Consider the following 14,132-nt stretch of genomic DNA (forward strand, 5'->3'; position numbering starts at 1 on the left):
CCATTTAAAAGTCAATGGGAATCTTCCCAATTAATTTCACTGGCAATGAATCAGGCACTAAGGGCCAAAGCCTGCTCCCACTGAACTCAGTGGGAGTTTTGCTATTGACTTTAATGGGATTAGATTTGTCCTTATAACCTCCTTGTCGTTTTCTGCATCCTGTCTGTGGAATGGGAGATAGGGGAGTTGCAGTGTATGTGTTAGAATCTGAGCCTGATCCCTTAATCCTGCAGCCCAGTTATAATCCCTGGTTTACCACTTTGCATTCTGGTACCATGGAAATGGTGCCACAGATTTGATCATTCTGTCTAGACATGGAAAAGCCTCCAAAGGTTTGGGTGCTTCTGGGGATGTGAACCAATTTGGTCTGGCAATCGCACCACGATCAAGTTCTCTTGTAAGAGTCCCAGAGCTGCCTGGTTTTGACTGGGTCAAAGATGCCATGAGAAGAATTTTTCTTATGCCCTAGTATTTCTGCTTCCCGCTCTGATTATCCCAGGATGCCCCAATATTGAGGTATTACAATGATACTGCCCTTATACTGATGCTATAGGATCATTCTAGATTTAACATTTGGTGCTATTCTGATATTTGATAAATGTGAAGCATGGTCTGGTGGTTAAAGCACAGGACTGGGAGCGAGGGTTCTCGGCTCCAGCTCCGACACTGCCTCTGTGTGGCTTTGGACAAGTTACTTCACTGGGTGGTCCTCGTCTATAAAAGAAGAAACAAGAATGACCTGCTTCCCAAGCCTTGATTATTTGGTTGGTTGGTTGTAAAGTGTTTTGAGATCCTCATGCAAAAGGCACTGTAACATTACAAAGTTCAATTACGAATGAAACCCTCTTGCTTGAACATAAAAGCTGTCCAGAGGATTTAGGTTCATAGATTCCAAGGCCAGAAAGAACCACGATGATCATCTAGCTTGCTATCCTGTATAACACAGGCCATAGAACTTCCCCAAAATAATTCCAAAATAATTTAGAAAAACATCCAACCTCAATTTAAGAATGGTCAGTGGTGGAGAATCCTGACCTTAGGTAAATTGTTCCTGAGGTAATTACCCTCACTGTCAAAAATGTGTGCCTTATATCCAGTCTGAATTTATTTAGCTTCAACCTTCTCTTTGTTAAGCTAAATAGTACAATTCCCTTTCATTCCTAGGTGCCTTTGAAACCCCCCGCCAAATATCTTTGAATGTTAAGGTAGCAAGGAAGATTCTGGGTGACAAATGGATTCATGGTTTAGAATGATCCCCCTTAGAATGCCCCAACATGAAAGTCACTCTGTAAAGGTGAACGGGGGAGTTATGGCCTAAAACTCTTCTAATGAGCATCTGTTTACTATTATTCATTGGTTTATTCCCTGCGCATCCCCAGTGTTTGATGCTTCTGCCCCAAGAAGCTTACAGTCCAGAAGACAAACATGGAACTCAGTTAAAGCCCCTAACGTACCAGAGGTCTGATCATAAGAGGGGCCAAGCACCCTGAAACTCCCATTGATTTAGCATCACCCAGGAAGAGCTCAGCACCTTGCAGGATCAGGCTCCAGGGCATCACTAGTAGAGATACTTAATGTCTCAGCAGCCTGTGAGAAGGAATGTTGAGAAATCTTAATATTTCAACTGTTCAGCAGGGTGAGGAGGCAACCCTGATGGGCTCTGTGGATAAAGAGGAGAGGGTTAGATCTTGTGGCACCAGGACAGGGAGGGCATACTAGGCAGCAGCACGGATGGAGCTGGGGGTGGGAGAAGAGGTCAGAGGGAGTCTGAAGTGGGCAAAGGGGTAGTGCGAACAGTCTCCAGAGCTGTTAACTAGACAGAGTTCATCAGCATAAAAATGCAAGTGATGCTGCGTGGCCCCAAATCACATTCCTAGTTGCTTTCTGTAGCTCTTTGAACTAGGTAGGGGCATGTCAAAGAAGGCTTTGATGCTTCTCATCAGTGTAGCAGAGTTCCTGGTGACTTGAGCTTTTGTCTGCACGTCATCTGTATCTGCACATTCTTTCCTCGCCCTTCTCAAGTACAGCATCTGCATGTCACTCGCTATGCTTAATTCACAAGGGCTTGCAGGCCTCATGCTTCAGGGCATACTAAACTGATCAGCAGCTGGGGTCAGGAAGAGAATCTGTTTCCATGAGGTCGTATTGCACAGCTGGCTGATAGGGGTGAGGGAGGTTTGCATCTTCCTCTGAAGAGTCAAATAAAGGCCACTGCCAGAGGCAGGATAATAGATCAGAAGGATCAGCAATCCTTTTCACAGTACATGGCAATGTAAGAATATTTGTAGTTGTTTCGAGCCCATGTCTGTTACAAGAAACCCATTTGACATGGTGTCATCTGATTTCTTCATGCCCTTTGTGATATTAATTTTACTCGAGGCCTTGTACAGCTTGGTATATTAAAGTAAATTTCATTATCTTTGATGTCTTTCTGCTTCTTCCATCTTCTCTTTTTTATGAGCTGTCTCTTTCCATGAGATGTTTTCTTCATCTTCTTTCCCTCTTTTTCTTTTCTTACCCTGCAGCCAGGTTGATATTTTGCCTGTGTCTCTGATTCAGATACAAGATGTGTATTGCTTGGGAATGGGTCTTAGGCTCAATACCTAATATGACCCTCTTCTCATTGCACTGTTGTAGGAGGACTAGGCTATTAAACCTCTCTCCCCCAATGCTTTCTATGTTCCTGTCTTTACTGTAAATTGAAAACATGTCTCCATAAGATGCACCCACTGGAAAAAGGGCCCCCAACAATAATAGTGTCCCAAACAATTCATTTCAAGCATGATTATTGTAGTTTGTTGTTTCTGGAGAATAGCTAACCCTGGTATAAGGAGGTTATCCCCTGTATTTTCCAGTGGTTAGGTGCAAATCAAAGCTACTCACTGGAAATAAAGTACTTGCCAATGACTTTGAGGGCCTTAATGTCAGAAGAGTCAGGCACCCAAAATGCCACCACAACTAGAGCCAGGACTGCTCAGCACCTCTGAGAATCAGCCCCCTTGTTGTTGATTCTGGAAGGAGTATGGAGTATTATAGAAGTGAAGTCAAGGGGGTAGAGATGTTAAGAAAAGGAAGGGGAGGGGTCTGCGGGAAGCGAATGGCTGAAAGTGGAAAGCCCTCTTCTGTTAAGCGTTTGAATGAAACGTTTCATAGTGAGGAGAAACTCAGGCATTTATGATTGTACTGGAAATCAAAAAGACAGATATTGCAATGACAGCAAAAATCTCTCGTGACATCTATTTCCACAGTATTAGTATGTGGTGATAGTGGTAGGGACATGAACTGATGAGTTACTCCCTTCAAGTATCCCAGTGTGATTCTTCCTTCACAGCATCTGCTCTGGCCGACAGATTCTTCTCTGAGACTCTCTCTTTATTTTGCATGCAACAAACCCCTGCTCCCAGGCTATCGGTATGAGTTGAAACTAAGGCCTGTAGCTCCAAAGTACAACTGTCCACCAGGTGAGCTCAACGACTCTGCTCATTCAGCAAAGCCCTTAAGCATGTGCTTAAGTCCCATTAAAGTTGACCAGTCTTGAGCACATGTTAAAGTTAAACACATACTTAAGTGCTTTTCTGAATCAAAGCCTTAGCTGGGAGCAGTAGCAGGTGGCTTCCACTGTGGATCAGCTACAGAGTAGTATACAGACACACTTAGCCAGTTTACACATGGATTAGCCCTTCTCCATCAAACTGCTCACTCCTGCACCCTAGTCTAGACAGCCACAAGCACAACATTTGTTCCTCCCTCCCGGTAGGGAATTTAAAACTCCATGACAACTTTTAATTTAATTCCCAGAGGTATTTCACCCCAGGCAGTGATGCACCTCAGCCAGTATCAGATGGCAAATGGAGCAAGTGGCAGAGCTGAGATGAAAGGAGTTCTATTTCTATGGAAAGCTTCCAATTTGTTTTTCTTTCCTGTGTAAAATTAAAGGAAATGATGTGGACCTTATTGATGAGAAGACATAGGCTGCACGATATCTGTCCTCTTCCCTTTTGAACTATTTCTATTTTATGTTACAGGAGCTCCAACTGATATTGATCCCTATTGTATTAGACACAGTATATACCCACAATAATAGACAGTACCTACTGCAAAGAGCTCATGGCCTAACTGGACAAAGGATGGGATGGGCAACAGGCACAGAGAAGTGGAGTGATTTGCCGAACATCACACAATGAGTCAGTGGTGGTGCTGGGAATAAACCCAAGTCTCCTGCCTCTCCATCCAGTCCCCTGTCCAGTGATCAGATTGCCTCTGATGTACAAGATAATTAATACTGCAAGATAATCTTTGTTCTCTCTAAGCTGGTACAGTGCAAGATAAAGCTTTCGCCCTTGGTCTTGCAAGGTATTTTTGGCACTGGCCATGTAGAGTGTCTAAATGACTCTCTGAGATATATTTTTCCATCACTTTAAAAGGTATCCTGCTGTTGTAAAAAACTATCAGATTTTTTTGTGTCTACCTTTGAGCTGGGGCAAACCAGCATCTTGCAGAATCCATTGGTATTCTACTAATTGAACTCCAGAGGCACAAGAGGAGATAACATATTAAATATGACTCTCTGAGCTCAGCTTTGTTTTCATCCTCCAAGTTCCGCTAAGAGGACAAATTCAGTAGATGGCCACCAAAGGACTGAATGAGATGGCAGGGTGGCCATTGGGAACTGATGTGAGGCTGAAATTTTTTTTCAGTTTATCTGAAAAATGCTGTCTCCGTCGAACATTCATTATGCCCAGTAAGTCCTCAGGAAGCAAGTATTTTGTGCAGCATGGAAAACCATTGGGATGAAAGGGACTTGAAACTGAAATAGCCCTTTGCAAAGGGCCAGATCGAGCTAATTATAGTCTCACCAATGGAACCCAAGCAGAGCGTTAACAAAGACCCTGCATTTGCCCAGTGCTATTAAACTTTGCAAAAAGAAGGAAAAACCTGTGAGAAAACAGAGGTGTGCACTGGAGAAATCAGTTGGCTGCCAGAGCCTAATACGCAGAGCAGAATGAGGGGGGAAATATTTTAAAATGCAAACAAGGCCCATTGAGGCTTCACCAGCACTTCAGAGAGAGAATTTTTAAACTAAATGATTTTCACATTTAATTCAGGGAGAAATTAGTCACCAGGTATTAAGATAAAGCAAGGCTCTCGCCTGTATTAGTATTCCATCCTGTTCAAGCTGTCTTATCTCTGGAATAATTAAAATGCTCACTGAAGTAGCAAATGTGGTATCTGATTCATTAGTCAAATTTCTCTTTGTAAGGTAATTGCACCCCAACTCATGTTTGGTTTATTGGAAATAGAGAAATGGGGCCAAGAGGATCTCAGGTCTTCATGGATAAAGACAGAGGGGCCAGGGGATCATGGGGATGGAGTGAGCATATTTAACCACTCAGTGTGTGCATTGCAGCTTAGTACAAGGTTCTCAGTCAGTGGATTTGGTGGGGTGTGTCCAGTGATGAGCTGCCAAAATCTTAACAACAGGTTCCCTCCTCACCCCATGAGGGGGGTCGTTGCCCACCCCCGCCCCCCTGGGACTCCTGCCCCATCTAACCGCCCCCGCGTTCCTTGATGCCCCACCCAGGACCCCTGCCCCATCCACCCCCCTCCCCTGTCCCCTGACTGCCCCCAGAACCGAGCAGGAGGGTCTCGTAGGCCACCGTAGTGGGTGCCCACCCCACCCCTAAGAGCCAGAGGCACCTGCCGGGGGGCGAGGTGGGGAGTCCCAGAGGTGCTTACCTAGGGCAGCTCCCAGGAAGCATCCAGCAGGTCCCTCTGGCTCCTAGGGGCGGGGGAGCGTAGCTAGGTGGGGAGCAGGGGGAGCGGCCACTCCCCCCTCTGATCACATCAAAAGTGGTGCCTTAGGCACCGACTCCCTGGGTGCTCCGGGGCTGGAGCACCCACGGGGAAAATTTCATGGGTGCAGAGCACCCACCAGCAGCTCCCCGCTCCGTACCCGGCCCCAGCTCACCTCACCTCCACTCCACCTCCTCCCCTGAACGCACCGCCCCGCTCTGCTTCTCAACCCCCTCCCCTGGTTTCCCGCGAATCAGCTGTTCGGAGGGAAGCCAGGGAGGGCTGAGAAGCAGGCGGCGGCTTCACACTCAGGCCGAGGGTGGCGGAGGTGAGCTGGGGCGGGGAGCGGTTCTCCAGCACCTCCCCCCGGGGTTACCTGCTGTGGCGCAGGTGGCCCTCCTTGTGCCCCCCCACCCCCTGCCCCAGCTCATCTCCGCCTCCCTGGGCCTGAGCGGGAAGCCGCCACCTGCTTCTCAGCCCGCCCCAGCTTCCCGCGCGAACAGCTGATTCGCGGGAAGCCGGGGGGGGCGGTGAGGAGAAGCAGAGCGGGGCGGCGCGTTCAGGGGAGGAGGCAGGGGCGGAGCAGAGGTGAGCTGGGGGCGGGGGAGGGAGCTGCCAGTGGGTGCTCTGTACCCACCAAATTTTCCCCTTGGGTGCTCCAGGGCTGGAGCATCCATGGAGTCAGTGCCTTAAGGTGCCACTTTTGGCTGGTTAAATTTAGAAGCCCTTTTAGAACCAGTTGTCCCTCGCAGAACAACCAGTTCTAAAAGGGCTTCTAAATTTAACAACCGGTTCTAGCGAACCGGTGCGAATCGGCTCCAGCTCACCACTGGGTGTGTCTGGGAGGGTGGAGCCCAGTCCATCACAGCTGTCAAGTCTCTGCTCTGTGTGTGTGTGTGTGTATGAGAGACAGAGAAAGAGCTTCTTCATACTACAGAAAAAAGTGAAAGCAGCTAAAATCTACCTCTGCTTATGACTGAAGTTTGCAAAATAAATAAAAAAGGAAGAAAAGAAGTTGAAGGTGTAATATTGACCTGAGTACCCGTGACACACACTGGCTAATGCGGGAACTGGGTGGAATAATGAAGGACAAGGAAGAAGGCAGATGGAGGTAGAGAGAAGGAAACCAGGAATCAGAGGGCGCTCTTAGTATTTTTTCCCCACAGAAGAAATGAAAGAATTATAGAAACGTAGGACTGGAATGGACCTTGTTAGGTCATCAACTATGTATTATCTAGAGCATCCCTGACAGGTGTTTGTCTAACCTACTCTTAAAAACCATCAATGATGGGGATTCCATAATCTCCCCAGGTAATTTCTTCCAGTGCTTAACCACCCTGACAGTTAGGAAGATTTTCCCAATGTCTAACCTGAATCTCTTACTGCAATTTAAGCTCATGGCTCCTTGTCTTGTTCTCAGTGGCTAAGGAAAACAATTTATCCCCCTCCTCTTTGTAACAACTTTTACGTACTTGAACACTGTTACCATGTCCCCTCTCAGTCTTTTCTTCTCCAGACTAAACAAACCCATTTTTTTCCAATCTTTCCTGGTAGGTCATGTTTCCTGGTAATCATTTTTGTTGCTCTCTACTGGACTTTGTCCATTTTGTCCACTTCTTTTGCCAAATGTGGTGCCCAGAACTGGACACAACGCTCCAGTTGAGGCCTAATCAGTGCTGAGAAGAGTGGAAGAATTACTTCTTGTGTCTTGCTTACAACATTCCTGTTATTACATCCACAGTTATGTTTGCTTCTTCTTTTTTTTTGCAATAGTGTTACACTGGTGACTCGTATTTAGTGTGTGATCTACTATAACTCCCAGATCCCTTTCTTCAGTATATGGGAAGAACCTTAATGAAACCATGTCTTCTGTCTCCTCTGTTGCAGTGATACCTAAAGTAACAAAGCACTTGCTGGCCAATCCTGTCTTCACCTGCATCATCCTTGCTGCCTGCATGGAGATTGCTGTGGTCGCTGGCTTTGCAGCCTTCCTGGGGAAGTACCTGGAACAGCAGTTCAACCTTACCACCTCATCAGCCAATCAGCTCTTGGGTAAGTAACTACATTAACCAGCCACGCAATCCCTCTGCTGTCTCTAATATGTTGGCCTTCCACCTGCGGATCTTTCACCCGAGGATCTCAGAGCTCTTTGTGAAATGAGTGGGTATACAGAAAGAGAGACAGAGTGTGTTAGAATCCCCATTTTGCAGAGTAGAAAATGGGTCCTGGAGAGGTGAGGTGTGTGTGTGTATGTGTATATAAATCCTCTCATTTTTGGGTTCCTTGGCTTTTAGGAACCCAAATTTAGACACCAAGGGCCTATTTTCAGATGTTCTGAGCTCTCACAACTGCAGTTGAACTCACTGATTATGGGGGGTGCTCAGCACTTCTGAAAATCAAGCCCGAGCTGTCTAAATGCTTGCATACCAAAAATGATTTGCCCCAAATTAGAAAATGTGGCCATCGGTGAATTGACCAAGATCACATTCAGAAGGCTGAAGATGATAATTCTAGGAGAATTGGCCCTAGCTACAAAAGCTAATGGTGTTATTGTTCATGATAGTTTCTCAGTTGAAGACTTTAAAAGGGAGGTGGATTGATGAAGTAGGCTTGATCAGGATTCTTGTAACATTTCTAGCAAAATTGCCTCATAGAATATTACAGGCCTCAAAAGTAAATCCCAGGAATTGGATTTTAGGAATTATTTGTCTCAATTTAATTTAGTTTTCCTCCAGGAAACCTGGTTTACGAACGAGGAGTCCTTTTATTTATTGGGCTTTGAATCCTTCTGAGAAGGGACGTTAAGAATGGTTAGACTGGCATGTGGACTGGCCCTTTTCATTCTACCAAATTAAGAGTCATAACTAGCATGTTAATGTCTTCGATAACTCTTATTTCCAGGACTATCGTATTAGTTTCTCAGCTAAATCTATTTTGTTAGCTCTGAATGTTTATTTGCCTCCTTTGGGCTCTCCTTTGTGTAATGAATCTTTATGGACAGAGCTTGATGGATATTGACCGGTTTATGGAAAAGGTTCCAATAGCAAATTTTGTACTCTTGGGAGCTTTAAACACCTGATTGGGTGCGAAGGATAAGAAAATGTTAAAGGTTTCCTGTAACTCAGTAAAGGGGTATTGCCTCCATTTCCCCCAGTAAGAAATTCTTCGGGTCATAAACTTTCTGTAATTTTAGATGTAGAGTGGTAGAGATGGTGATCATTTGCAGAGTCATTTTACAGTCACCTCTTCTAGAGAAAGTAGTGCGACAGATTATATCACAGTTCTGATTTTACGCTGGTCTTGTTTCTCTAACTATTTAGTGGCTTTTAAACTGGACAGCTGTCACCAACCCCTGCAAGTGAATTTCTGACCTCCAGCCACTTTTTCCCAGATGAATTCTGGCAGGTTGGGTATTACTCCTAATTCTGAAGCTCTAGCCTCAAGGCAAATTAAGTTGACTCCATTAGTTAAATCAGAAAGAAACTTCCATCCAGTGATTTGTTAGTTTTAAAGAACCAGCTTTTTCACTTTAGCGATTCAGCACGAGTCCATGTAACATTTATTAAGATCGTTGAAAAATTACAGGATGACCTAACCACCACCAAGGGTCATGTTTACCTTTAAAAGGTAAAAGCATCTGGTATGATTCAGATTGCTCCAGCCAGAAGAAACAGCTTCAGATCATGGCAAGGGCTGCTAGAAATAATGGTTCCCCAGATTCTAGTAAGAAACTTGCTATCCTTAGAAGCGAATATAAAAAAAATGCCGAATAAGAAGTTTGAACAATTGAAAAATTGTATGACTGAATGACATAACACCCTTCCCCCCACCAATGTCTGTCACTAAGTACGGTAATTTTGTCAAGAGTCCGTCGTCCAACATGATGGTGCCGACCCCTGGAAGGACCAGTATAGGTCTCCTACTCTTTCCAAACTATGCAGTTATGTCCTGAAAGCCGTAATCATCTTTGTCCATGCTGGTCTAGCCAGGTTGAAGACTGGCCACACTATTTATATGCCTTCTGACCTGTACTGCCACCTGAGAACTAAACGGCTATCTCCATTCCTGGCTCAGAGGCCTTTTGCCACACCAGCTCAGAAATTAGGATCCTGGCTACATAGTGCAAATGTTTCACTTGCACAGGCTGTTGTCCTGGGTGCCTGTTCAGCCACAAAAATAAGAAAACTATGTGAAAGGGAGGCTATTTTGACTTAAGTGAAATAATATACTCCTAATATTTTTTCTTATTTTCCTACATATTTTAAGGAGTGGTGATGTGAAAAGGTATCAGTTTTTAAAATTTGTATCTGGTTTTTGGAGCTGTGAATTTACAATTTGTCTTTATAGTATTATGAGCAGTGGCCTACGGCTAAGGCGCAATATTAATAAAAATAAATAAAACCGGGGTGCCTCAATTTTTAGGAACCCAATTTTAGACACCAAGGGCCTTGTTTTCAGAGGTTCTGAGCTCCCACAAGTGCAGTTTGAATCCATTGGGAACTGAGGGAGGTGCTCAGCACTTCTGAAAATCAGACCTGCTCTGTCTTAAAATTTGGCACCCCAAAAATGGGTCACCCTCAATTAGAAAATTTGGTTCTTAGTGAAGTGGCTGAGATCACAGAGTCAGTCAGCAACAGAGGCAAGAGCAGAACCCAGGAGTCATCCTTTCCAGACCCATGCTCGATGCACTAAACTATGCTCCCTCCCCAAGGGCTCACATAAATTGTTTTATATAGAATCAGTTGTTTCTGTGAGAAATCATTCTTCATTCTTGCAGCAAGGGCATAAATAGCCTTTAGAGCTCCTCACCTAAAGCAGAGATGCCAGCCTGCTGCCCACGATGCTATGCGGGAAACCTGGGAACGCAGGGGCAGAACTCCTTGTCTGACTGAGTGCTGCCCCGTAACTGCCTGCCTGATGAGCCCTCTGTTCTCAGTTTGAGGTGGAGAGCCCAGTTCCCCAGCTGAGCTCCCATCTCCCCTGCAATTTGGCCTGCGTCAAATTGGAAACACAGCCAACAAAAGAGACGCAAGCAGTTGTTCTGCTAGCCCATCTGATACATCCTGGTCACCACTACAACATTTTCTTTCGGAGCCATCCTGCTGCTGCCCCTGTACTCTCTGTGCTTCTCCTCTTCCCTCCTTTACATGAAAGGACACGGATACGAACACAGGCTCTTTATTCATCTGCTCCTGACACTTATTCCCCACAAAGTTCTAGTGCTCTGTTTGTGACAGGCATCCTTTCCCCAGCGCCCAGTTAAGGCATCTAGGTGTTGATTCTGAATAACCTGCAATCACCACCATCCACATGGGCCCCTGGCATGGACCTATCAAACACTGACAGCATACAATGAGACTGGTTTAATATCAAAAGGAATAGCACACAGGCTGCTGTCCTGATTGTTATGCATTTTTCTGCTGAACTAATTGAAAACCTCCATTTTTTTTTAAATTTAAATGAAATTGCTGCAGAATTTCCCACCTGCCCCAGAATCCAGAGACCTTTTTGCAGAATGGGCTTGGGTATGGCCTGCAGCGATGGGGCGAAAGTGAGCAAAAAGAGGCTGAATATTGTGAGAACTTTCCCGAAGTGGGAGGCTGAATTTTCAGAAGTGACTAGTGATTTTGAGTACCAAACTTGAGACTTCATAAAGAGGCCTGATTTTCAGACAGCACTGAACACCTCTCCCCTGAAGATCAAGCCCCTTGAAAGTGTCTCATGTTGGGCAACCACAATCACTGGTCAATTTTGGAAATCTTGCACAAGATCTATTAGACTGTGGATTAGTTTCCCTTGGGAAAAGCAGTGGAGACTCCACTGCCTGGACAAAGCACTGTGGAGGACCAGTTCTTTGCTGGCTGGGGCAACAGGGAGGCAGAGAGCGGTGACCTATAGCCTTTCCATCATCCCAGGGACGATGTAACTCTGCTACAGGTGAGTGCTAACAGCTTCTGGGGCCTGAAGTCTCACATAGTCACTCCTAAGGAGAACCCACATGAATGGATAAGCATCTAGTGGGTACTCTGAGCCTTTAGCGCTTCCCCCATCACTAGTGCACTGATCTAGTCACTGGAAAATAAAATGCTTCGACATGCAGTGTATTTTTTCAGCTCCTGCTTTCTCCTTGTGCATCTTCCTGACTCTTCTTCCTTCTTGCAGGGATGACAGCGATCCCATGTGCATGTCTGGGCATATTCCTGGGCGGTCTCCTGGTGAAGAAGCTCAGCCTGTCTGCTCTAGGAGCCATCAGGATGGCCATGCTCGTTAACCTAGTGTCCATAGCTTGCTATGTCTCTTTCCTATTCCTGGGCTGTGACACGGGGCCCGTAGCTGGGGTTACTGTTCCCTATGGAAACAAGTGAGTACAGAGAGAATTTCAGCTCCGTCTCCCACCTCCAGCCCTATGATACCACCCAGGAAGTATAGCACAGCGGTGTTAGCTAAACTAACCTGCTCTTTTCAGTGCTGTTTCTCTATTTTTCTAGGGTTTTATACCACCCACATCACTGATATTTGAGTGCTTCTAGGATTAAGTTGTATGAAGTGCTGATGTAGCTGTTAGTCCCAGGATGTTGGAGAGACAAAGTGGGTGAGGCACAGGCCAACTTTCTCATTTCCCCAGGGGTGCTTGACCCCTGCTCCATCCCAGGCCCCGCCCCCACTCCACCTCTTCCCCCAAAGTCCCACCCCCGCTCTGCCCCACCTCTTCCTGCCCCATTCTGCTCCCTCCCCGAGCATGCCCCACCCTCGCACCTCCCCCTGAACAGCTGATTGCGGCAGGCAGGAGGCGTGGGGAGGCTGATCAGTGGGGCCACTGGTGGGTGCTCAGCACCAGCCCTGGAGCACCCACAGAGTTGGCACCTGTGGCCTGAGGTAATATCTTTTACTGCACCAACATCTGTTTATTGATATTACCTCACCCACCTTGTCTCTCTAGGAGTAAGGAACAGTGTAGAGTAATAGTGTTACAGTAAATGCATTCCTGGCACAAGTGGGGAGGACTCCATTGAAGTCAGTGGAGTGGCACCCACTTCCACCGTGGCTGTATTAGGCCCATTCTATAGAAGTGTCTTGGGGGAGTCGGAACAATAACAAGTTTGAGAGCCGAATTCCACTGAGCTTAACTGAAACTGACCCAAGTGGCTCGAAACATGAGGCCAGATTCTGCTCTCAAGTAGGCTGGTGTAAACACAGAGTGAAAGCACTGAAATAAGTGAAGCCACTCCAGCCTGATCTTTGCAAGTGCTAAGCACCTACCTATCCCACTGAAATCTAGGGAAATTGTGGGTGCTTTTACTGAGGTGGCCTAAAGGGGATTTAGGAGTCAAATTCTAGGCACACAGTTTTGGACGTTTGGGGCCTGTATGATGAGCAAAAGGCGCTTTCCCACTTGCTGCTTGGCTGCAGGTGAGACCCATTTTGAGGCAGGGTATTAGGACTCAGGAGGCCCCGCAGAGCTGGGTCCTAACACAGATAGAATGATTCTGTATTTCCAAAGTTTCTCAGCATGGGACAGTGGCTCTTTGAGGAGGAAAACGTCAGCACATCTTCAGCTTGCTGTTGTTGTGCTAGGTAAATACAACCCCTCCTGTCCTGGAGGTCTGATCCCAGGGCTGAGACAACGCCCACACAACTTCACATTAGATTTTTCCAGCACCATCCTGAGCCACCCTGGGGAGATGGTGGGAGCCGGAAATAATGAACCTCAATGTGTTTCTGTCACAGAAGGAGCATATGGCCTCAGGTCCCTTCTGCTGGCACCCAAACACCCCACCCACCCTTCTCTCCCTTTGTTTGCAGTGGTTGGCTAAGCCCCCTTCGTGTGACGCTTCTCAGAAAAGCCAGCTGGCGTTATTGCACTGTGCATCCATTTCTGATTCTGATTCTTTTGCAGATCAGCTCCGACCTTGCCCTTGGACCCATATTCCCCCTGCAATAACAACTGTGAATGCCAAACCGATTCCTTCACTCCAGTTTGTGGGGCAGATGGGATCACCTACTTGTCCGCCTGCTTCGCGGGCTGCAGGAGCACGGTAATTGTCGTGATTTACTCAACATCTCCTATCCATGTGTGGTTGTGAGGTTAGTGTATATACAGTAAGAGTCATTCATTTACAATTGAGGATGTCTGAAGGCCCCAGAGATTGACTTCTTCTTATTATTATTATGTGGATTACCATAGTACCTTGGAGCCCCAGCAATGGATCAGGCACCCATTGCGCTAGGTGCTGTACAAACACAGAACAAAAAGATAGTCTCTGCCCCAAGGAACTTGCAATCTAAGTTTAAGACAAGAGACAACAGATGGATACAGACAGATGGGGAAGCACAAGGAA

At 46.2% G+C, this 14,132-nt stretch overlaps 1 protein-coding gene across 1 annotated transcript in view; it reads left to right on the forward strand.

Moving 5' to 3' along the window:
- SLCO3A1 (solute carrier organic anion transporter family member 3A1) overlaps positions 1 to 14,132 on the forward strand; it is a 203,480-nt gene that overhangs the window by 172,382 nt on the left and 16,966 nt on the right. Inside the window, exons 5-7 of the mRNA XM_084640815.1 lie at positions 7,681 to 7,845; positions 11,956 to 12,154; positions 13,691 to 13,829. Of these exons, the coding sequence (XP_084496941.1) occupies positions 7,681 to 7,845; positions 11,956 to 12,154; positions 13,691 to 13,829 (503 nt within the window). The remainder of the gene's footprint in view (positions 1 to 7,680; positions 7,846 to 11,955; positions 12,155 to 13,690; positions 13,830 to 14,132) is intronic.

Source organism: Lepidochelys olivacea (assembly GCF_965140295.1).
Source record: "Lepidochelys olivacea isolate rLepOli2 genome assembly, chromosome: 10".
Lineage (NCBI taxonomy): Eukaryota > Metazoa > Chordata > Testudines > Cheloniidae > Lepidochelys > Lepidochelys olivacea.